This window comes from Haliotis rufescens, unplaced genomic scaffold (genome assembly GCF_023055435.1).
Source record: "Haliotis rufescens isolate VD_foot unplaced genomic scaffold, xgHalRufe1.0.p SCAF_1, whole genome shotgun sequence".
Lineage (NCBI taxonomy): Eukaryota > Metazoa > Mollusca > Gastropoda > Lepetellida > Haliotidae > Haliotis > Haliotis rufescens.
In genome coordinates, this window is record NW_025963779.1 from 2,764,624 (window position 1) to 2,786,395 (window position 21,772).

General features: G+C 40.1%; 1 protein-coding gene across 3 annotated transcripts in view; it reads left to right on the forward strand.

The window, feature by feature from the left end:
• Positions 1–7,691: 7,691 nt before the first annotated feature.
• The window catches only part of LOC124147030 (hemicentin-2-like), a 50,277-nt gene continuing 36,196 nt past the window's right edge, over positions 7,692–21,772 (forward strand). For all 3 annotated transcript variants that reach the window (XM_046517627.2, XM_048395907.1, XM_048395871.1), the window contains exons 1-2: positions 7,692–7,818; positions 8,495–8,601. In XM_046517627.2, the coding sequence (XP_046373583.2) occupies positions 7,749–7,818; positions 8,495–8,601 (177 nt within the window). In that variant the 5' untranslated portion in view covers positions 7,692–7,748. The remainder of the gene's footprint in view (positions 7,819–8,494; positions 8,602–21,772) is intronic.

Consider the following 21,772-nt stretch of genomic DNA (forward strand, 5'->3'; position numbering starts at 1 on the left):
TGAGTGGTCGGGTGTTCTGTGTTCTGATTGGTGTGATTGTGAATACGGTGATCCTATATTAATTGATCTAAGGAATATTCAACGTATTCTATAAGATTTCACATCGGAATTATGATATCATGAATTTGTTTACCTCACGTTCCATTTCATAACAGCTCAAATACGCTTAGATAATTATATATGATATTATTACCCCGGTCACAGGATCAGTATGCCCTTGACATTCATTCCCAGCTCCCTGAGGGGTATACCACCCAAGCAGCCTGTGAGGCGGTAGAAGGTTCACAGTCAGCATCTCCCCATACCGTTATATATATATATATAAAATAAAATAATAAAGTCCACGTTAGTCCATCATCTTCTTTATATCAGTTTCATACATAGTACTTTCGCTGTCTCATGAAAGCTCTTCAGTGTAACTGACAATGACATATAATGACGCCATACTTATGATGACGTCATAAATTACAACTGTGACGTCATAATGTATTTACACACTCCAGCGACGACACCAAGTAATTTAACAATTGTACAGTTATATATATATATATTATAAACTGAAACTCCTTTAGCATTCACCTTGTTAATCCGGTATACCGGTAAATCTAAACTGCCGGGTAAAAGAAACTACGAACTTGAAAATTGGATTTGACCCAAACATTACAAACGTTAACAAAACGTTACTAGGCTGAAAACAGTCGCCGAAACACTGCCGACTTAAGGTCCAAAACACAACTATGATACCCGTATCAAATACATCACCGTTGGATAACCATTGTTTTCTTTGTTTCATTCGTTGTTTCCTTTTGCCCGGCAGTTCACGAAGAGCCTTCACATTCTCAAACCGCGTTACTCGGGAACAATGATTCGTTAATCCAGATATGTATTTATTGGATCTGTCCGTTAAAAGGGGTTTCGCTGCATATGTGTGTAAAAGTGTGTGATAGAACCTGTTTGATTGGCATTCTGATAGAGGCATGTGTTGGAGTGGACATAATTCTAACAGGTCGGGAACAACGTTGAGAAGTCAATCTTGTCATTGAGAAGGGTACCGTCCGAATGAAACAAGCTTCGTTAGATCCGCAGACTTTTGACGACGATGAACTAGCGCTGTCACTATTTAAAGGCACTGTATCCCTTTATGTAATGACACTACATGGTTCAAGCCTTCGTGCTCAAATGCTATCGAGACTCGTAACCCGAGAACACAGAGGGGGTAGATTGAAACGGATTTACCGGCATCAATAAACGATAACATTAATATTTACACACACGAATTTGTAGTTTTCTGTAAACAATATGCCTTGTGATCTTTCAAAGTGCCTCTTCTGTTGAATGTCCGACTCAGTGACACATTTCTTGATTGGTAAAAAATTATCAACGCAAGAGATTAACCAGTCTAGATTATCCATACAATTTGGCGTAAAGATGAAAATAGCTCTGACAACTATACTCAACAACAAAAGCTCCTGTGACACCAATATTTTAGTGTATTTTTCAAACAAGTAAAGTTTGGTTTTCAATATTGTAGTACATGTATGGAATCAAGTCACAAAAACGCAGCTGCTACAGAAAAGCAGACGCCAGAAGACCCGCCAGACGTCTCATTTTGACAGGCAACCACCGTCAAGCACGTCTACAGTGACGCAGACAGCGTCTACGCTGGACGGCCATGCAGTGGGGACAAGTTCTATTCACTGACGAGTCTCGTTTTCACCTCAGCCACAGCGATGGACGGATTCGGGTGTACCGACGTCGAGGTGAACGTTACGTCAATCATTGTGTCATGGAAGAAGATCGGTTCGGGGCGGCAGCGTTATGGTATGAGGTGGGATTACAGCAAGACGGAGGAACCGTTTGATATTGGTAGAGGAAAATCTCAATGGACAGCGCTACCGCGACGAGATTATCGGCCCTGTTGTTCTACCGTTTTTGCGTCGTCTTGGCCTGTCAACATGACAACGCCCGCCCTCATATTGCTCGACTTGTTCAGGATTCTCTTCAACAAAACAACGTAAATGTCATCCCTGGCCGGCTCGTTCCCCTGATCTCTCACCAATCACATGTGGGATGAGATGGATCGGCGCCTTCGACGTCAACCACGTGATCCACAGACACTCCATGAACTTCGAAACATGCTCCAGCAGATATGGACAGATATACAACAGGACCCTGTACGACGCTTGCTCCATTTTCATGGACACACACGCTATTGATTTGTAAACTGACATTTTGGCATGTTCATGTTTTTTTATGAAATCACGCATTTTCGGAAGTCGCATTTTCGGCAAATTAAACCATTTGAACACTTACAGGAGTCTTTTATCTGTTGCAAAGCGAAATTGTTTCAGATTTGGTAAAAAACATACATTTGTATTAAATCTTATTCAATTTCACAGGAACTTTTGTTGTTCAGTATATTTGAGAGTGGGATTTAACGCCCTTTTTTCAGCACTATACCAGCAATATCATGGGAACATGACAACGGGCATCTAACCATACCGAAACTTCAGCCCTGGCATTCGGCCCGAAGTGCAAACACTTTGGAACTAATTTTTATTTGGAATAAGTTGAATGAGGGACAGGTAATCGGTGTTGTGTGAACTGATACCCGCTGTACAAATCATATATACTAAACCTCACTATATCGAAGTCGTGTACTACCGAAACCATATCAGTAGTTCGAGCCTCTGGTGCGATGAGGATCAAGTTCGTGTTATCAAGCGTGTTTTTCTGTTCTGATCTACGAAAGATTTACAGTACACACTTAACAGTTTGCACGTATCAAGTACAATAGCTTCCATTCTTTCAGGCCGCATTTTTATATGCAGCCAGGCAAAATATTTCTGCAGGAATGAAACTGACTAGGTATTCTCTTGTGATGAAAATGGGAATACATTGCGACAGCGCTGTCATCAAGTATCTCCAACTGAAAGGGCTCACAACAACAGTCATCCATGCGGACACGGTGCCCACTCTAGAAGATGGTGCTACTTCCTTTGTCGCTGTGCCAAGCCGAGGTCAGTGAGTTAGTGAGAGAGTTTTGTTTTACGCCGCTTTTAGCAATATTCCAGCAATATCACCGCGCAATTAATGGGCTTCACACATTGTACCTATGTCGGGAATCGACCCCGAGTCTTCGGCGTGACGAGCGAACGCTTCAACCGCAAGGCTACCCGACCGCCCGCGGAGGTCAGGACGGGAAGAGGTCGAGGATGAAGACATTCAACGGCCACCGCTAATGAAAATACTGATAAAGTACATGATCGCATTTGAGACAATCGACGACTCACCACACGCCACAAAGCTTATACATTAGGCATCTATAATAAAGGTTTTAGCAAGTTGAGTTCTAAGGCTTCTGACCCCTGATCGGAAACGCTCCAGGTTCACCATCTGTCATAAACAGATGAGTCTTGGGTTAACCACTGTCAACCAGAGACGAAACAACACGTTGGAAACATCTATCTCTTCCTAAGAAAGGTAAGTCTGCTCCATCACCTGGTGGACTACCTCCCGTAACGTTACCCCATTAATGGCCGATATTATTTTAATCTGGTCAGGCAACTGTGTGAGAATAGCAACGCTAAACGTCGTGAAAAACTCACTAACGGTGTGTTATGCCACCAGGTCAATGCACCTGTGCACAAACTTCTGGTGTGGCTTTGAACATCTTCCGCATTCTCCAGAATCGCCTGAAGTCCACATCAACTTGAAGAAAACTGTCTGGTAGGCATAATGCAAGCTATGATGTCTTGTTTGCTGTGAAGGACGTTTTACGGAACCCGGAGGAAGCATTCTACACCAATGGGGTCCAGGCACATGAGCACCGTTGGCACAAGTGTTTGGACCGGCGGTAGGGGGTTGGGGGCGTGGTGGTGTTGGGGAGGATTTATGTTGAAAAATAAGTCGCAAGCAACTCCATCAACGCAGTTCATCAAATTTAGGCGCAGATTTTTTTCAGCCACCCTTCTTATAGTGCATGGATGAATCTTGCAACGAACAGCCGCCATCAAGTCTAGGCTTCAGCTACATGGTGTCGTGTATATGACAAGAAATATAGAGTCAAGGGAGTTAAGTGATTGCCCTTTACTACATTATGTTTGCTTTACACGCGTTTCGTTTGATGGTTCGTAGCTAAGGGTTTCAAGGAGGGCCGACTGGCTCCACTTCTTACAGACACTCCCACCAATCCGACTCCACTCACGTATTTCAATTGAAATGTTGCACACGGATCGGAAGTTGATGAGGGGAAGAAGTGGCGAGGATGGGAAGTGTTGATGCTGGTGTCTGTGTATTAATAATACTGAATACACTCAGTGACCGGTCTGTCTCGCTCTCCCGCTTTCTCGCATTCTCGCATTCAAGCTAAAGATGCCAAAAGTGCAGGAAAGCGAGATTTGGTGACATTTGGATATGATGTAATAGCGGCTTGTCAAATCAGGACACAAAAACACGAAATTGCGAGAAATCGAGAATGCGGCATTTCATGTACTCACGTCCTCGTATTCTTGCGTTTTAGACGCCGTCTGTGCGCATGCGTAATATCATAAGGTCAAGGCGCATGCGCACCTTTATTACACTTCATCATTTTCCTAGTAGCATTAAGCCAAATTATGGCTTAACTTCAAAATGCTTTGTAATCTACACAAACAACTGTTATGTAATGAACAGAAGTCCCTCCCGTTGTTACAGTTGGTGTGTACAATTATAACCCTCGACATTCGACATGCTCAATACGATTTTACCAAAACAAATTGTGTCCTTTAATGTCCAATGATAATGAAAAATTAAAGTGTTCGGAAACTGGAAACAACAATAGCACCGTCAGTCGTTTGGTTAGTGGTTGTAATACTCCTATATACTGGTAGAATTACTAAATACAATTACCTTACATCAAGTAGAGGTTAGATAACATTCTGATTACTTCACATCAGTCAAATACACATTTCAGTGGGTATTGTGACCTTATTATACTTATACATATAATAACTTTGACTATTGTAGTTAACGTTCAGAATTAGTTTTCTCAGCAAATGCCCCATGAACCTTTTGTACGTGTACATACAGTGTATTGCAGCTACCTGGCCTATCACAGACACGTGAATACGGTTTCATACCTACAAGTCATTGGTCAATCACAAGCTGGTGACGTTATATGATACACAGCTAGAATATTTATTGATACAAAATTCACACAGACCTCTAGCTTGTACGATGTTTTACACGACAACGTAATTTCTTCTTTAATTATAATTAATAGATTTCTTTTCCCGACCTACAAAACATCCCACCTCACATTGTTTTTTGTCTCCAAGTTCCTACAGACAAAAATATCGTTGATATGTGTGTTCCTTTTTTTTCATTTGATGAAATACTCCACACATGTAGCCCTACTTAACACGCTTGATGCATGTAAATCGCATCCTTCGATATTAATTGTACCCAGATACCTTAAATAGCTGGTTTAGAAAAAACCGCCACCCTCATCCCATAATTCAAGTGAATTAATGAAAAACAATTTTTTAATGTGCCCTTAACATATTAAGTATGCTTACATTATATTGGACATGTGACCAAATTCACAGCCCTATGCACGGGCATGGCTATCAGTAAGTGAGCGAGTTAGGGCTAACACCCAATTCACAGTCCGAGGCACGGGCATGGCTATCAGTAAGTGAACGAGTTAGGGCTAACACCCAATTCACAGCCCGATGCACGGGCATGGCTATCAGTAAGTGAGCGAGTTAGGGCTAACACCCAATTCACAGCCCGATGCACGGGCATGGCTGTCAGTAAGTGAACGAGTTAGGTCTGACACCCAATTCACAGCCCTAGGCATGGGCATGGTTATCAGTAAGTGAGCGAGTTAGGTCTAACACCGCTTTGGACAGTATTTCAGTTATATCACGGCTTGTCAGCTTGAGATGGGAGAAAATCCAGCATTATACGTTTCTGGCACGACTAAGGGATGCAACTCTACACAGCGAATTACGACGCCTTAGGCCCGTGCTCCCGGCTCTAGATGAAATAGAAATAAGGGCAGACATCGATGATATGTATTTAGTCACGTCTGTTTGCAGGAGAGCTAGGTCGTGTTCACATCTAAGAATCAAGGGGGGTCTCAGGGGGGCCATTTGACAACATGCCAGTTCCTGTCTTCGTCGGGTGTGGTGACACGTGGTCTGTCTGCCCTGGGCCTGTCCACTGTCGTGTGCATTGTGTGTAAACTGTCTGACCCGAGTCTGTCCACTGCCTGCCCCGAATCTGTCCACTGTCTGTCCACTGTCAGTGCATTGTGTGTAAACTGTCTGACCTGGGTCTGTCCACTGTCTGTGCATTGTGTGTAAACTGACTTCCCTGGGTCTGTCCACTGTCTGTCCATTGTGTGTAAACTGTCTGACCTGAGTCTGTCCACTGTCTGGCCTGAGTCTGTCCACTGTCTGTCCACTGTATATCCACTGTCTGACCTGAGTCTGTCCACTGTCTGCCCTGAGTCTGTCCACTGTATGTCCACTGTATATCCACTGTCTGCCCTGAGTCTGTCCACTGTCTGTCCACTGTATATCCACTGTCTGCGCTTGGTCTGTCCACTGTCTGTCCACTGTATATCCACTGTCTGACCTGAGTCTGTCCACTGTCTGGCCTGAGTCTGTCCACTGTCTGTCCACTGTATATCCACTGTCTGACCTGAGTCTGTCCACTGTCTGCCCTGAGTCTGTCCACTGTATGTCCACTGTATATCCACTGTCTGCCCTGAGTCTGTCCACTGTATGTCCACTGTATATCCACTGTCTGACCTGAGTCTGTCCACTGTCTGCCCTGAGTCTGTCCACTGTATGTCCACTGTATATCCACTGTCTGACCTGAGTCTGTCCACTGCCTGCCCCGAATCTGTCCACTGTCTGTCCACTGTCTGTGCATTGTGTGTAAACTGACTTCCCTGGGTCTGTCCACTGTCTGTCCATTGTGTGTAAACTGTCTGACCTGAGTCTGTCCACTGTCTGGCCTGAGTCTGTCCACTGTCTGTCCACTGTATATCCACTGTCTGACCTGAGTCTGTCCACTGTCTGCCCTGAGTCTGTCCACTGTATGTCCACTGTATATCCACTGTCTGCCCTGAGTCTGTCCACTGTATGTCCACTGTATATCCACTGTCTGCGCTTGGTCTGTCCACTGTCTGCTCCGAGTCTGTCCACTGTCTGTCCTTCCTGTCTATCCTTCCTGTCTGTCCACTGTATGTCCACTGTCTGCGCAGGGTATGTCCACTGTCTGCCCTGTGTCTGTCCACTGTCTGCGCTGGGTCTGTCCACTGTCTGCCCTTCCTGTCTGACCACTGTCTGTCCTGGGTCTGTCCACTGTCTGTCCTTCCTGTCTGCCGGTGACAGCAACTTTGTGATCCACGAGTGTGGCTCCCAACTACAGCATACCAATGTGTGGACGAACAGTGTGGGCTGTTTGCATTGTGTTAAATATTTGTATTCCACTATGCATACTTTAAATGCATTTATACATTTAGCTGCTTAAGTCATGTTACAACAAAAATAATACATTTAATTGAACCCGTTTCTGTTAGTTTGTAACGAACAGTTTATATGAACGTGTCATACACTTCTTAATGTGCCAACGACTCATATATCAGTGACTGACTATTCAGTATCCGGTTAGAGTGTCATTGTCCTGTTGAGTGTAAGGTCCAAGCAGGCACATTGAAACCCTTGCAGTGTATATATTATTTATAACACAAGATGGCGTCGGCACTGCTGATTGCTGTTTTAGTATCGTGCATTACAACCCTACAATGTTTCAATGAAAAAGGTAAGACAAGTAGTTTTAGCCCGTCATTAAATCCAGTTTATGGTAATACTATTAACATTAGCCTTGTGTATTTGTGGCGCGTCTCTTTTTGTTGGAAACCTTTGATAGGCATTTAGAGGTTGGAAGAACATAACCACATGACGCTTTTTTATGGACCATCACCTGCTGAAGCAGCAAGAAGTAGCTCTGAAACGTCGTACAAGGAATAAAAGAAGTTGCTATCCATAAAATAAGTGCCATGTATTCATCATTATTGCTTGTCTGTATAGATACTGATGATGAATGAGGCTTAGCATTGATCCCAAATGGCAAATTTACGTGAATGGAAATACTTACTAGCAGACCACATGTAAGAACTTGCACATGATATTGACATGATTTTAATGACTGGTGACCGGTGAACAATTATGTTTGTCCAGTTTTTCGAGAACAATTCCTTTTTCAAAATCAGTATTTAATGCTTGTGAAAGTGACTACAATGGAGATGGGCAGTGAGACAAGGTGTGTTATCGTATCTCAACGACGGGGGACAGGGATAATGCTATCAACCGCTAGTTTGACAGACCCAGATTACTATTATTATGCCGTTATACAGTAGGAATATTTCTGACTGCGACGTAGACAATATGAAAATGTGTCGTTTTGTGAAGAGTTTACCATGTTGGTTGTGTTGTAGGCGAGGCCCCGACGCCCAGGTTCCTGACGAGAGACACAAATGTGACTGTGTTTGAAGGCTCAAATGTCCTGCTGCCCTGCGCCGTGCAACACCTCGGCACTAGCCAGGTTAGAATAATAACCTTGCAAATATTACCGCTAAGCTGCTCAATAAGGTGTAATTGCAACCGCATTCAGTATCTCAATTGAATTGACCCGTAAAGATGGAATAGGTCTTCAGCAACCCATGCTTGCCGTAAAAGGCGACTATGCTTGTCGTAAGAGGCGACTAACGGGATAGAGTTGTCAGGCTCGCCGGCTTGGTTGATGCATGTCATCATGTCCCAATTGGGTGGACCGATGTTTATGCTGTCAATTACTATATTGTCTGGTCCAGACTCGATTATTTGCAGACCGCCGTAATATCATTGCTGGAATATTGCTGAGTGCGGCGTTAAACAACAAACAAACAAACTAACACATCTCAATTAAAATTGAATAGAATCGAGTCATTCTATTAGTAGTCTACCATATCAGTATTCATAAACGTGTCCATGCAATATCTAACTATATTTATTGTAGACAAAAGTTTGGGTTTTGAACCTCCATGTTAGTACGTGAATGTGTGGTATGATGAAGACAATACAGTACGTAAGCCTAATCAAAGCAACACAACTATTTCCATAATCATAAGAAATCTCTGCTAAAAGCATACTCCATTGCACAATCAGGTGCTTATGTAATATTATCCTGTTTGCGAAAAGGTGAGCGTATGCCACCCACCGGTGACACCCTTCACAAACACATGCAAAGGAAAGTCAATTGTTCATCTGAAAACCAAGAAAATACATTTTTTGTCACTTTTGTCCTTGTCACATATCTACCACATCTATGATAAAACTTGTTGAAAGCCATAATAAAGCCTTAATAGCCATTATAAGGTCTTGAGGGCCATAATAAATACATTGAACGCAACCTTGTGGCTAGTTTTATGTCACTCTGAATCTTAATGTGTAGATGTAAATATGAAACAAATTGGGCGGTTTGCGTGGTCTCTTTTATGTGTAGTTAGTTCAGCTTGGTAAATTAGTGGAAGGAAAGTGTATAAGCTCAAAGCTTATTGTGAAAGGAATCGGGGAATGACAGTCAGAACATCTCCAGCATCATAATCTGTATGGTTCCTTTCAGTTTGCATACAGTCCATGCCACTGCACCAAACCAGCAACCTCCGGGTATCACACGACATCAGACTTGTGGGGGATGACGGCAACTTAGCTTTACTGGGTCTTATATTTAAGTGTCGCTTTTGAGACCAGCGAACATAATTTACTCCTTACGTTTTTTAAGTGACTTTGACATTTCTGGCTTTGCACAGTCCCAGTTCCAGTCGTATCAGGTTTCACTGATCATTACACTGCAAACACGAAAACGTCGTTTTTTTCCGTATATGGTCATTTGACGGAAAAACGACTAAAAATTCATTAAAATTGATTAATTGGTGAGCGTCTAGATATGTCCAGAAAAGGGTCGAGTTTTTCAAGCGTAAAATGGACGGAAAAACGATGCTTTTTGCTCCGCCTTGTACAACTGTTAACGGCCAATCAGATGGCGCTGGTCCCCCGACGCACTAGATTCCTAAGGCTTCCTTTCCAAAGCTTTAGGTTTCGTATTTCTGGCATGCCTTGCTCTAGTATCTGTCGCGCGCAGTGCAGCGAGATTTGCTGATAAGCCAGTTTTAGGATATGTAACATGTTAATGGAATTCAAGCACGCGCCAAGAGTCAAACCAAACAATGTTACCAAGTTTATTGTGGTAACATATCCCTCGGCTATGAACAGTTACCCCTATCGGCTAATGGGTAGTGTTTCATTTGGTTATAATAATAACTATTTTTTTAATGTGAAGTCTACAAGATATACGGCTAGGACGAGAGGTCGGTCACATGACGTTCTTCACGTGACTGTATTCTTGAAATGACGTAAACACTGACTACTTCCACATTCCTGGGGAAAACCCTTGGAATTCCGTAGTATGAATTCATACAGAAGCGTGGTTGCATGCCCGTTTAAAAATACCCTCGCTACAACCCATCCCAGAGAAAAAAACAAACGAAAAAAATATCCAAACTATCGTAGTGACAGCAATCTATGAATTTACCTTAGTATCTATTTGACACATCTTTACAATCACCTTTCAACGATCGGCCAACTGATCAGTGATGACAAAGGCTTGAAATAGCCACAGGTTGATTAACAACTTCGGAAATATCTCCCGTCACGTTTATCGTGTCGGCCATTTTGACGTATTGTACTTGATGTAAATGTATAACGACGCTCTGTCATTGTAATTTACTAACTGAGGTAATTCTGAAAAAGATCTCCTCATCTAATGAGGATATTGTTTGGAATATATTTCTTGTAAACATACTAAAACATATGTTCCTGGGGGGGGACTATTTTATTCCGGGATGGCCTATTAAAGCTAGCAGTAAGTCAAGGCACCATGCGTGTATATGATCTGTTATTATATGTGTTAAAATTACGGTTTGGGGCGTTAATAAAATACACTGACGCAAGTATATTCTATTCAAATCAATTGGATAATTGAATATGCTTTCTTTTACATATTACATAACAGCACTGCACAACATTTGAACAGTTGCAGTAACACACTACGGTAATCGCATTAAACACCATTTTCAACTGTACAGTATTTCAGTATTTCAGTTATATCACGGTGTATCAGACTCATGTGGGATTAAAATCCGAATTGGTTCAGGCCATCCAACGGGTGTTCGGGAAAAGGTGAGCGTATCCTGCCACACAAGTGGCACCCGTCACAAACACACGCAAGGACAAGTCAATTGTTCACCTGAACAAAGCACGGAAACACACAATGATGCCCGTCCTCACTTTTACCGAGCATGTTAATTATATTGTCCGTCAAAAACATGGACGAGTATAAACAATATGTTCATTCACGTAATACATGTCATACATTTTGACAAAATGTATTTACTCGGAGCATTATTGTTAATCACAACGTATAGACTCGGCATGCAGTTGAACTCATCACTCATCCCATTATTGATAATCCTTCTTAAAGATCTATGAAATCAGAAGCTGCAACACTTTATCTTTTAATTGGCATGTCAGACTTCTATTTCATAACTCAGTTTTATTTGCACGGATCAGTATGGAAGGGACATTGTCGCGTTGTCGCATTGTCGCATTGACGCCCTTGCAAAAACAAGCAAAACGTGTCAAAATTAACAAAAGCACGACAATTGGCCATTTGTCGCATTGTCGCGTGTTTGCATTGTCGCTCTTTGAATAATCCTTTTCTTTATTTTACAAAAGGGCGACGATGCCGTAACGCGACATTTTCAAGGTCAAAATATGTCTCGTTGTCGCATTGTCGCCCCATCACAAATGTGTATAAAAGACGTAAAGTTCAGTTAATGTTACAGTTAGGGAGCGGTAACCAAGTTACATCTGTCGTAGAAGTTCAACCTGATACATGTAAGTCTTGAAATGAAAACACAAGTCTGTCCGCGAGTCCATAACGTTTTATTGTGAGCTCTTCTCTAAAAGTGCTTTGACTCCCAGTTCCAAACACGTAGTACCTCATCAACAATCAAAAGGGGTAGGAAATGTGTGCTCCAGCCCAGCGCAGACCTCGCAACACACTGTATACTGAATGTTGTATACAGTATATTGCAGTTGATATACTGTATACTGCATGTGATACTTATTAGCGGAAATGTTACAACTTTCAAGATTCAAGATTCAATTTGCATTTATTTCATATACAACAGACCGCCGTCATTTATAACTGGAATACTGCTGATAGCGGCGTTAAACCAATTTGTTTTCATAATGGAGCGCTGCAGTCATTTAAAATAGAACCGTAAACATATGTAGTACCAACTCACTCACTCTGTTTCGAATATTCAGCAGAAAATATATTATTAACCAGGTCTTTGGGAAGAGATATCAGATTTTTATAAGCAGTCACATAGGGATGATAAAGGACCCCTCGCTGATAAGGTTCTTGTTTACTTAAGAGCAGAGTTGGCCATGTTAGATGATATAACCAAAATCCAGGAGCTCTGGCGGGGGGCAATCTGGTCTTGTTAGTGTATGGTATGAGCTGTGGCGTTGACCCAAGAGAATAATGTAAAAAATGAGACCAACTCAAGTCTATCATGATTGGGAAAGTCTAGATTTCCACAGCCCTAGCCTGAAATTAAGAATTGTTCTAGGCTCCATTTTAATTGTATTATGTTCATTTTGTAGACATGGATGGACCAACCAGGAGAGAAATTGATGGAATATTAATATCACATGTTACCACTGATCCAGTTAAATTCATCACACAATAATATATTAGTATTTGACATTACGGCATTTGATTATTAGGGCATGATCATGTACATGTGCACTGTAGTAATGTACACACCAGTCAACTTGATTATAATTTTTATTACAGTTTAGCGCGGCATCAACGATTACTTTATGATATCCTCACTTGTCATCGATGTATTGACATCGAACAATGGACGACAATTCGGAATTCTTATAAATAGCTTCAATAGGGACAGCGCCGGTGTCAGTACAATTTTCCTAGTTAAAAATATGTCTCTACAAAATATAATCTGAAGCAGACAAGAACAATATTTTTTTTAATTAATGCTTACTTTCATGGATAGAATTGAGTCAATCTAGGCTTGCCAAATCGTTCTAGACTTGAGCTGGATTCCTTTTAAATTTATTCTCTATGGTCTGGGAGACGAACGGGCGTCAGTATCGCATGGAGAACTAGGACAGCCTGAATCAGTGTAATCGGATATGTTGTGGAGTTTCGGTTTGGGGCTGTTTGCTGAATAGAACAAGGGCTCACGAACAAGGGCACAATGTAGAGATTAAATCATTACCACCTCTCTTTATATCGGATATGTTATTATGATTTGAAATCTCTTTTGGAGAATTGCGAGTTATGTATACTCTGTATTCTTTCGTCATGGTAGCATATAAATTTTCTATGTTGCTTTTTGAATTATCCACAAATAATGATAACTACTACTACTGAAGGGCATATCTGAAAAATGGGACTTATCGACAAATATTTCTTTCTTAAATACTACCCGTTACAGGCATTCTGATCATTATATTATACTTTGTACAGTTTAAAAGTCAAATAATGGCAAATTGTGTATCTTTCTACATTTTGAATAAATTATAATTTCTGCAATAAAACCTTAGCATCAGATAGTGATATAAACGAATATGATCTATACTGTGATAAATTAATTATCAATTTCGTATTCTGAATTAGATAAACAGAAATATGATAGTAAAACAAATTATTTTAATCTGTTCTTGTAAGTAGGTAACGAGAGATCTAGGCAACTCACTAACGTAGCCATTTGTGAAAAATGAAATATTAAAAGTTTAGGGGGTTGAACATGTGCATTGAATGACAGTGAAGAAAGCAACGCAATAATTAAATTATGAATCAAATTATGTTATAGATATAACAGAATATATAGAAATATAAGTTTAATTTCTCATTGTTGGAAGGTGTTTAATAATAGATTTTGTTTCTTTGTTGTTTAACGCCGCACTCAGCAATATACCATCTATATGACAGTGGTTCGTAAATAATCCTGTCTGGACCAGACAATCCAGTTATTATCACCAAGAGCACCGATCTACGCAATTGGGATACGATGACATGCATCAACCAAGTCAGCGAGCCTAACCATATTTCAAGACATGTATTTGATATTCATAATAAATCCACAAAAGCTACACAATGGCGACAAAACGACACCAGCATCACAGATTACTTTAATTGATATAATTACTTTAAAGTTAAAACATGTATCTAAATAGAAAATTGGAAGGATACACTTCCGACATTTTTCGTATTTTGTTTTCGTTTGGAGAGAGAGATGGGTTGTTCAAGGCCTATTCTAACCCGGATCTTCACGGGTAATGTTTTTAATAATAAGGTACAATGAAATTCTGTATATGTCCATAATAGGTGTGTATAAGTAAATGGATAATATATCCATACACGCCAATTAAATGGCTGCATATGGTTCTTTGATGAACTTTTTTACAAGTCTAATATATTTCAAGACATGTATTTGATATTCATGATAACTCCACAATAGCTACACGATGGTGACAAAACGGTACCAGCATCACATATATCTATATAATTACTTTTAAGTTAAATCATGTATCTAAATAGTAAATTAGAAGGATTAAAAATATACACTTCCGACATTTTCGGGGTTTTTTTCGTTTGGAGAGACGAGTAGTGACAGTGATGGGTGCAAACAGGTGTCGAGTGGCTGTCTCAGATGGCTCTAATTTCGTAGCTCTAAAGATCATGACGGCGATGCAGACCGTGATGTAGTTTGTCTCACAGTCCCTGAAACATATTATTTCCCCTTCTGCCCAGGCCTTACTGCAATGCTATAGCCCTAAATGAAACAAGCCTAGATGTTCAACGGGTTCAGGCTGAAATTTCCATCTCACTTGGGCTCCTTTTAAATTTAAATATAGTTTCTCGTTTTAACCAAAATAATGTATTTTCAGAGACTAAGCGTTTGTCTAATCGTGAAGTACAACTATCCAAAAGATCCCATGCATGTCTATATTCCTTCAGACAGACTCTCCGTGTTCCTATCTATATGTATCAATAGACAAATGAATTAAATATTACAGCACTGGTGAATAGGTTATATGCGCATGTAAGCGTCGATCTACAATATCCTTTGCGCAAAATACATATATACTGATGAATTAACGTAGTAATACTACGCAAATATATGCCCAGATGTATACATAAGTTTCATCTCGTGATCTTTATTCGTGCTTTTAGCTCTTTTTCTACATTAGATTATGGGGTGTTACATCACACCAGAAAGCCAGGTCCAAATTCAAGTCATGATTTCATGTTCCGTCTTGCATGTTGGAAACCAATATCGCAACATGGCTGAATATTGCTAAACGTGGTATTTACCCAATTACTCACATAATTATTCCATTTTCTTCGTGCACGTTCTACAATCATCTAAGATCACTATCTATAAGGAGGTATATCTATATTCATCCAAATGTACATACATATATGTCCACATACATATGTATTAAGCAAGTCCCACATCCTTCCTTAAAAGATAAATGCTAAGCATTTCCTCTGTATGTATATATATATATATATATGTATGTATGTAAAAATCGTTTTTATGTCAACGCTGATGCAGTGAACGTACCACAGACCTGATGCTAGAATAACATCTAATCTCTGAAATGAACATATTTTACAGAAAAAAACCAGTTGTTAAACAATAGTTATAAAATATAACAAAAAGGAGCCAAGAGACTTTTTTCATTTTGCCAAATTTTGGGCTGTATTGGACATATTTGTTTCGGGGTCTGTATGACAGACACACCTAATTCTTTAAAGTATAAAGATACATATACAGATATAAAGTACATGTAAGTATAGATGTGGTATATATTCAAATATGTTTGTGATTAACCCGGCCTTGAAAAATATTGAAGGGTGAGTGGTAACTATTTATGTCATTATTTCGAATTAGAATGATAGCACATCAGAAAAGCATGGCATTTTAATATACGTATCTTGTTAGCCCAATAGTGTTTTAAGTAAGAGCAACATGTATATCGAGAGTATAGGTTTGGTGCGTGACTTACCCCACATTACTGTCAGAAAGTGTGCATGCTCTGTTTATCGGGAATAAATGACATAAGGCGATTCATGCGGGTAAATACGATTTACTTCAGAACTAGTATAGATTACTTTAGTTTAGGAGAAAATGTATGTAATTAACTGAACTTTTTATTTCGGCAAGCTTCGTGCTCAGGGGGTTTAAAGGATTCGGGTCCTGGCTTTGTCTTTGTGTTGTACGTGTAGCTGGCATTTCCAGGTTTGACGTACCAATGACCAAAATGATGTGCCTTTTCGGGTGAACAATTGGCTTGCCTTTGCATGTGTTTTTAGCGGGTGCCACTTGTGGATCGGGATGAGCTCACCTTTTTGCGAGCACCCAGTGTCATCATTTTATAAGGTGAATAATGAAACATGCATGCTCCTGGTGTTGTCGGAATCGTGCAGTTGGCGCTACTTTTGGCAAGGGTTTGATGGAACGGCTTGTGTCGTTTTTGTCAACTGATATAATCAACTGTGATATAATGTCAGGGTATATGGTCATGTAATTAAGAAACAACCGCGAGTGGGAGTTGTTTGTTGTACGATAAACAACGACCACGACTCGTTTATTTCTTATATGAGATATCAACATTACGTACGACCGCGGCAATGCCAGATAAATCCATTTTATGAACAGAAGGGTTTGAATTTGGTCTTTCCCGCATATTCTCACAATTTCTCGTCTGTACCTTTTCTCCCAATACCGATTAACATTTCGCTCTCACTTTCTCATGCGATTGTTCGGGCATTACATTTATCTACCTTCCCCAGCTACATCTATTGGGAACAACTCAATGGACACTTCCCTCTCACAAATAACATCAAAGTTACGACGTCCTCCAGTTGCGAGTGCATGTTCGAATCTCCATGCATAAATGACGTCATGATAGAACAAGGTTTTATCGTGTAATAAATATCGCTTCCTTCTTCTTTGTTCTTTGCGATTTATCGCGTAGCTGTCTTATATAAAATGTAAATTTCTCATTGCTTTATCATGACGTATCCGTGTCATAACCAATCATGTAGCAATAGCAAACACAAATATAGTTGACTTAGAATAGAATAGTGTCATGATATATAATTATCCTTTGGTGTGCAGTATTTCCGGTTGATAAATCTAACAGATGCTTACTTTTAAGAATAGTGACTATACATTTTTATATTACTTTATCAGGTCTCTGTAACATTTGCAAAATAAAACAAATTTAATAATACAACTGAACCTAAATGTATGTTGTAATATCCTTAAGTTGCTGAGACCGGCATTAGACCATAAACAAAACATGATATCTTTAAGAATTATGTTAATAATGTCGATGCTAAAAAATAATCTCCACAGTATCCATACCTCTTTCTCTATGTTTAATGTGAAACATAATAACTCTTTTTAATGATCTGAAGGAATGATAATGACAATAATATCAAAATAATATCATCATTATTTATGTTACTTTTCCTCAACTGAAGTAGTCCTCAACACTATACGTTCAGAGAAGAAACCGATGAACATATTATCAATGTAACATACATTAATGGAAATTAGATGAACAGTTGATTGAACAAATGATATTATTCGGTCGAACATCTATCAGCCTATACTACATTATTAAATTGTGAGACTACAGTGATTTTTGCAAGGCTACTCTCATAAATGTCATGACGCATTTAAGGCCAGGGTTCTTCTATACTCGCATTAATGTGCTGACTTATTATTGCGTTAATTTCATGATTTACAGTATTCATGAAGAACATTTCACGTGGGACCAACAGAGGGAAATATGACTATCGACTATTTTTTTATATTTAGCTACCTCAAACGATCTGTTGGTTTGATTTATTGTTATGGTATCCACAAAATAAGTTGGATCCGTTTTTCCGTTTTTGTTGTTCTTTGTGTAACGCCGCACGTAGCAATATTCCAGTTATATGACGGTTGTCTGTAAATAATCGAGTCTGGACCAGACAATCCAGTGATTGATATCATGAGCATCGATCCACGCAATTGGGATTGATGACATGCATCAACTAAGTCAGCGAGCCTGACCACCCGATCCCTTTAGTCGCCTCTTACGACAAGCATAGTCGCCTATGACGGCAAGCATGGGTTGCTGTAAATCTATTCTTAACCGGATCTTCAAAGGTCAAGTAGGATTCAACTGATATGTTAAGATGAAATGAAACTGAATTATATGTGCTGTTTACATATCAAAGTTTGCCAAATTGTTACAAAATGTTTGGCAACAGCAAAGGTACGTATTCACAACTTATTGTGGTAGGCACAGTATAACTCATGAGTCTGGACTGAGGGAGGGCCGTATTCCTCCTTGTGGGTCACCTGCTTGGCAATATGGGACGGGAAAACTGCAGGGGGTGAGGTGAGTTAAGTTGATGGTACAGACAGATAACAAGGATCACTTTACAAAGAGAAACCTAATTCCACAAAGGAAGAGGCGAAAGCTGAAACTTGGTGAGATTTATTTCTAGTTTCTTACTGACCCTCGAGAATACATTTATAAAATTTCGTGTGTGCGATACGGCCACCAGTCACTAAATTTGGGTCACAATCATTCTTTCATTTGTCATCTGAAATACCATCCCTTCGTGCACTTGTGCTTCCTACTCAAGTTACCAAAAACATCCTGTTTACGTACACGTGCAAGATATATATTACGCCGTGGAGAATTAATTTTACGATTATACATTGACTGCTGGCCTGGTACGCAATGTCATATTTCTTATCGCCAGGGATCACAGGTGTGATACCAGTCTCCCTCAAGGAGACGTCTGATTAAACTCTTTGCTTCGTCAATGCTTCGTCTAGCACAAACCGGTAACTGGTACCACTAGCAACGATACAATGGCGTACAAAGACTTACAATGAGTCAAGCATCCGTCACTCGATTTCCATTTTGATTGATTGTTTGATTGATAGATTGATAGATGTGAGTGAGTGAGTGAGTGAGTGAGTGAGTGCCTGTTCCACTGGTATGTCCGGATCTGGGTACGGGTCACCGGCTTAGCGTCACCGATCTAGATATATCTATGCAGAAATAGGTCATCCATGCGGATAGCGTAATCTCGATTAATGTATTCAGGAACCTTTCGTGAACAACATTTATTGAAAATGCTACCGAAGAATCAAATAACTTAAAGATTTGGCTTCTGTGGTGGAATCATTCTAATATTTCACATAACCGTTAACGTACTTCTTGAATGTTGTCACGCCATTCATTCAGACAGATCTCGAAGATATGTTAATATCTATGCGAGGACAGCGGATTTGATATCGCGAGGCCGGTTCACAATCCGTAAAAGCCTGTGATATGCCATGAATAGCCCATTGCATCTCGTATATACGGTACTCCACACAGAGATTAACGAAGGGCATCTATTTGATCAGGGGTTATTTAAATATCTATAATAGCTGTGTGTCAGTATATCCAGTTTCTGTCAGTGCAGAAAAATACCAAGTCGGTCAGCTGTGAACACGGTTCTTCAGCATCAGACATCAGCTGTTCTTGACACGCACATTTCAGCGCATTTGAAGCTACTGAGAATGGCCCCTGCAGAGTTGGACGAACATTCTGTGGTAGCGCTCGCGGCGGTGTTGACCAGGGGCTATCAGCAGTATTTCCTGTCCAGGTTATTTAGGTCCATTGTGTTTGTGTGTGTGTGTGTGCCTGCGTTCGTGCGTGCGTGCGTGCGTGCGCGTTAGTGTCGGGGCGTGGGGGGGGGGGGGGGGGGGGGGGGGGGTGAGAACGGGGGGATAGATGATGGATTTAACAACAAGTAAGGTCATCTTGAGCGGGACGGTTTTCGTAGGCAATAGATGGATTAGCATATGAACTATGATTCTCTTTAGGTAGAAAAAGATCCACGATGTTCGACCTGGTAGGAGTGTGTAATCAAACCGCACAGCATTGGTCTTTGATTGACTGTGGCGTCAAAACAAACTCATTCATGTACTTGATCTGAATGTTCATCTTAATTGTTATGGATAGTCACGGAGCCGTGATCCAGAGAACAGGGTGTCATTAGATAAAAATGAAGTAATAATAGGATTACCAGAAAAAACGGGGTAAAACACCCAAGCCAATAACCTCCCCTCAGGAACACCAGAGTAAGTCAGTACAAGATTGAAAACTGCCCCATAAGTATGTATGACAGGCTAGTTGGGTATTGCTACTTGTATATGTGAAAACAAAGTTATTAAAATTAATAGCAAAACTGATGAAAGTCACCAATAAACGTGTATAAGTGTTATATCGTCTCTGCAAAAATATTGAGTGTTGTCTTTAGTATTAACATTCAAATACGTGATATCTATATTATCGATATTGTCTACGTTCCGCCGGTGAGTAAGCGTTAGGCTTACTATCTCGACGTATAAATGTTAAAAGGAATTGTATTTCTGAAGACATCACGATACAGTTTTTTACGATGCGTCACGTCTGCACCAGCGCTTGATAACAGCCTTGTGTTTGGGTGTTTCAGTAGTATAAATTGCTGTTCTTGATGTTGTTGAATAAACTTTGATACTATGAACAATATAAGGTTATATGAGAGTATGACTTAGAATGGTAACATGCGTTAATGTATATCTGATATAAATATATATTTATAATAGGATGATATTAAATAGAACAATGAGTAGTACGTCCAGATTAGTGTATAGGCAACATTTAAAAGTAGATGAAAGAACACAATCGTCCGGAATACAATGTATAATTCCGGTGCACTTCCATGTGACTACATAGCATACAATAAGCTATCGGGTCCCGTTTGGGTCGGTTTGGGTGGCAGCTTAGATATCCACAGAGTAGGTTCATCTCGGAATCTCCCATATAACTTGGGCTCCTCTTCAATTTAAATGGAGTTACTTGTTTCTTTCAAAACTATACAGTTTTAGAGACTAAGTTTTAGTCTGAATAGATATCACCAGTTTGGAATTTGAAACTAATCTGTTTACAGTAACAGAACACTGTTTATATGTCATGTACAAATGAGAAAGTGGAATCCCGTCAATTAGGCGGACGAACCTTAAAACTATTAATAAACATTAAAATAAGCAATATCGGGAAAATGTATATGCATATACTATCTGGCAATAAACACCAAGATCACCTTCTACAAAAATAAGTTTTAAAAGCCGGTTGATATTCTTTTGCGTATTTGACGATTATATAACTTTCGAAAGTATAATCCTTTTCCTATACTCAGACGTTCCTGAGCCTTGCGCTTTCCTAATTATTTTGACTAAAATTATTACCGTTATCATTGTATTTGTTAATGGGAAATACGCGCTGATCAAGTACGTGCCATAAATTAAAGCGACATTGTACGATTCCGAACTCATCACGAGACTGTGCTTATGAATCACTGTCAAATAGTGGTGACATATAGTGGAAACAATACGCGAAATCGCGCATGCATAGAACGGAAAATTTGGACAAGGCATTAAGCAATCCGCTTGCGTAGAACGATTGATTTCAGTACTTCCTCTAAGCGCTTCGAGTACAGCGTCAAACTCGGGCCTGTAATCTAACAC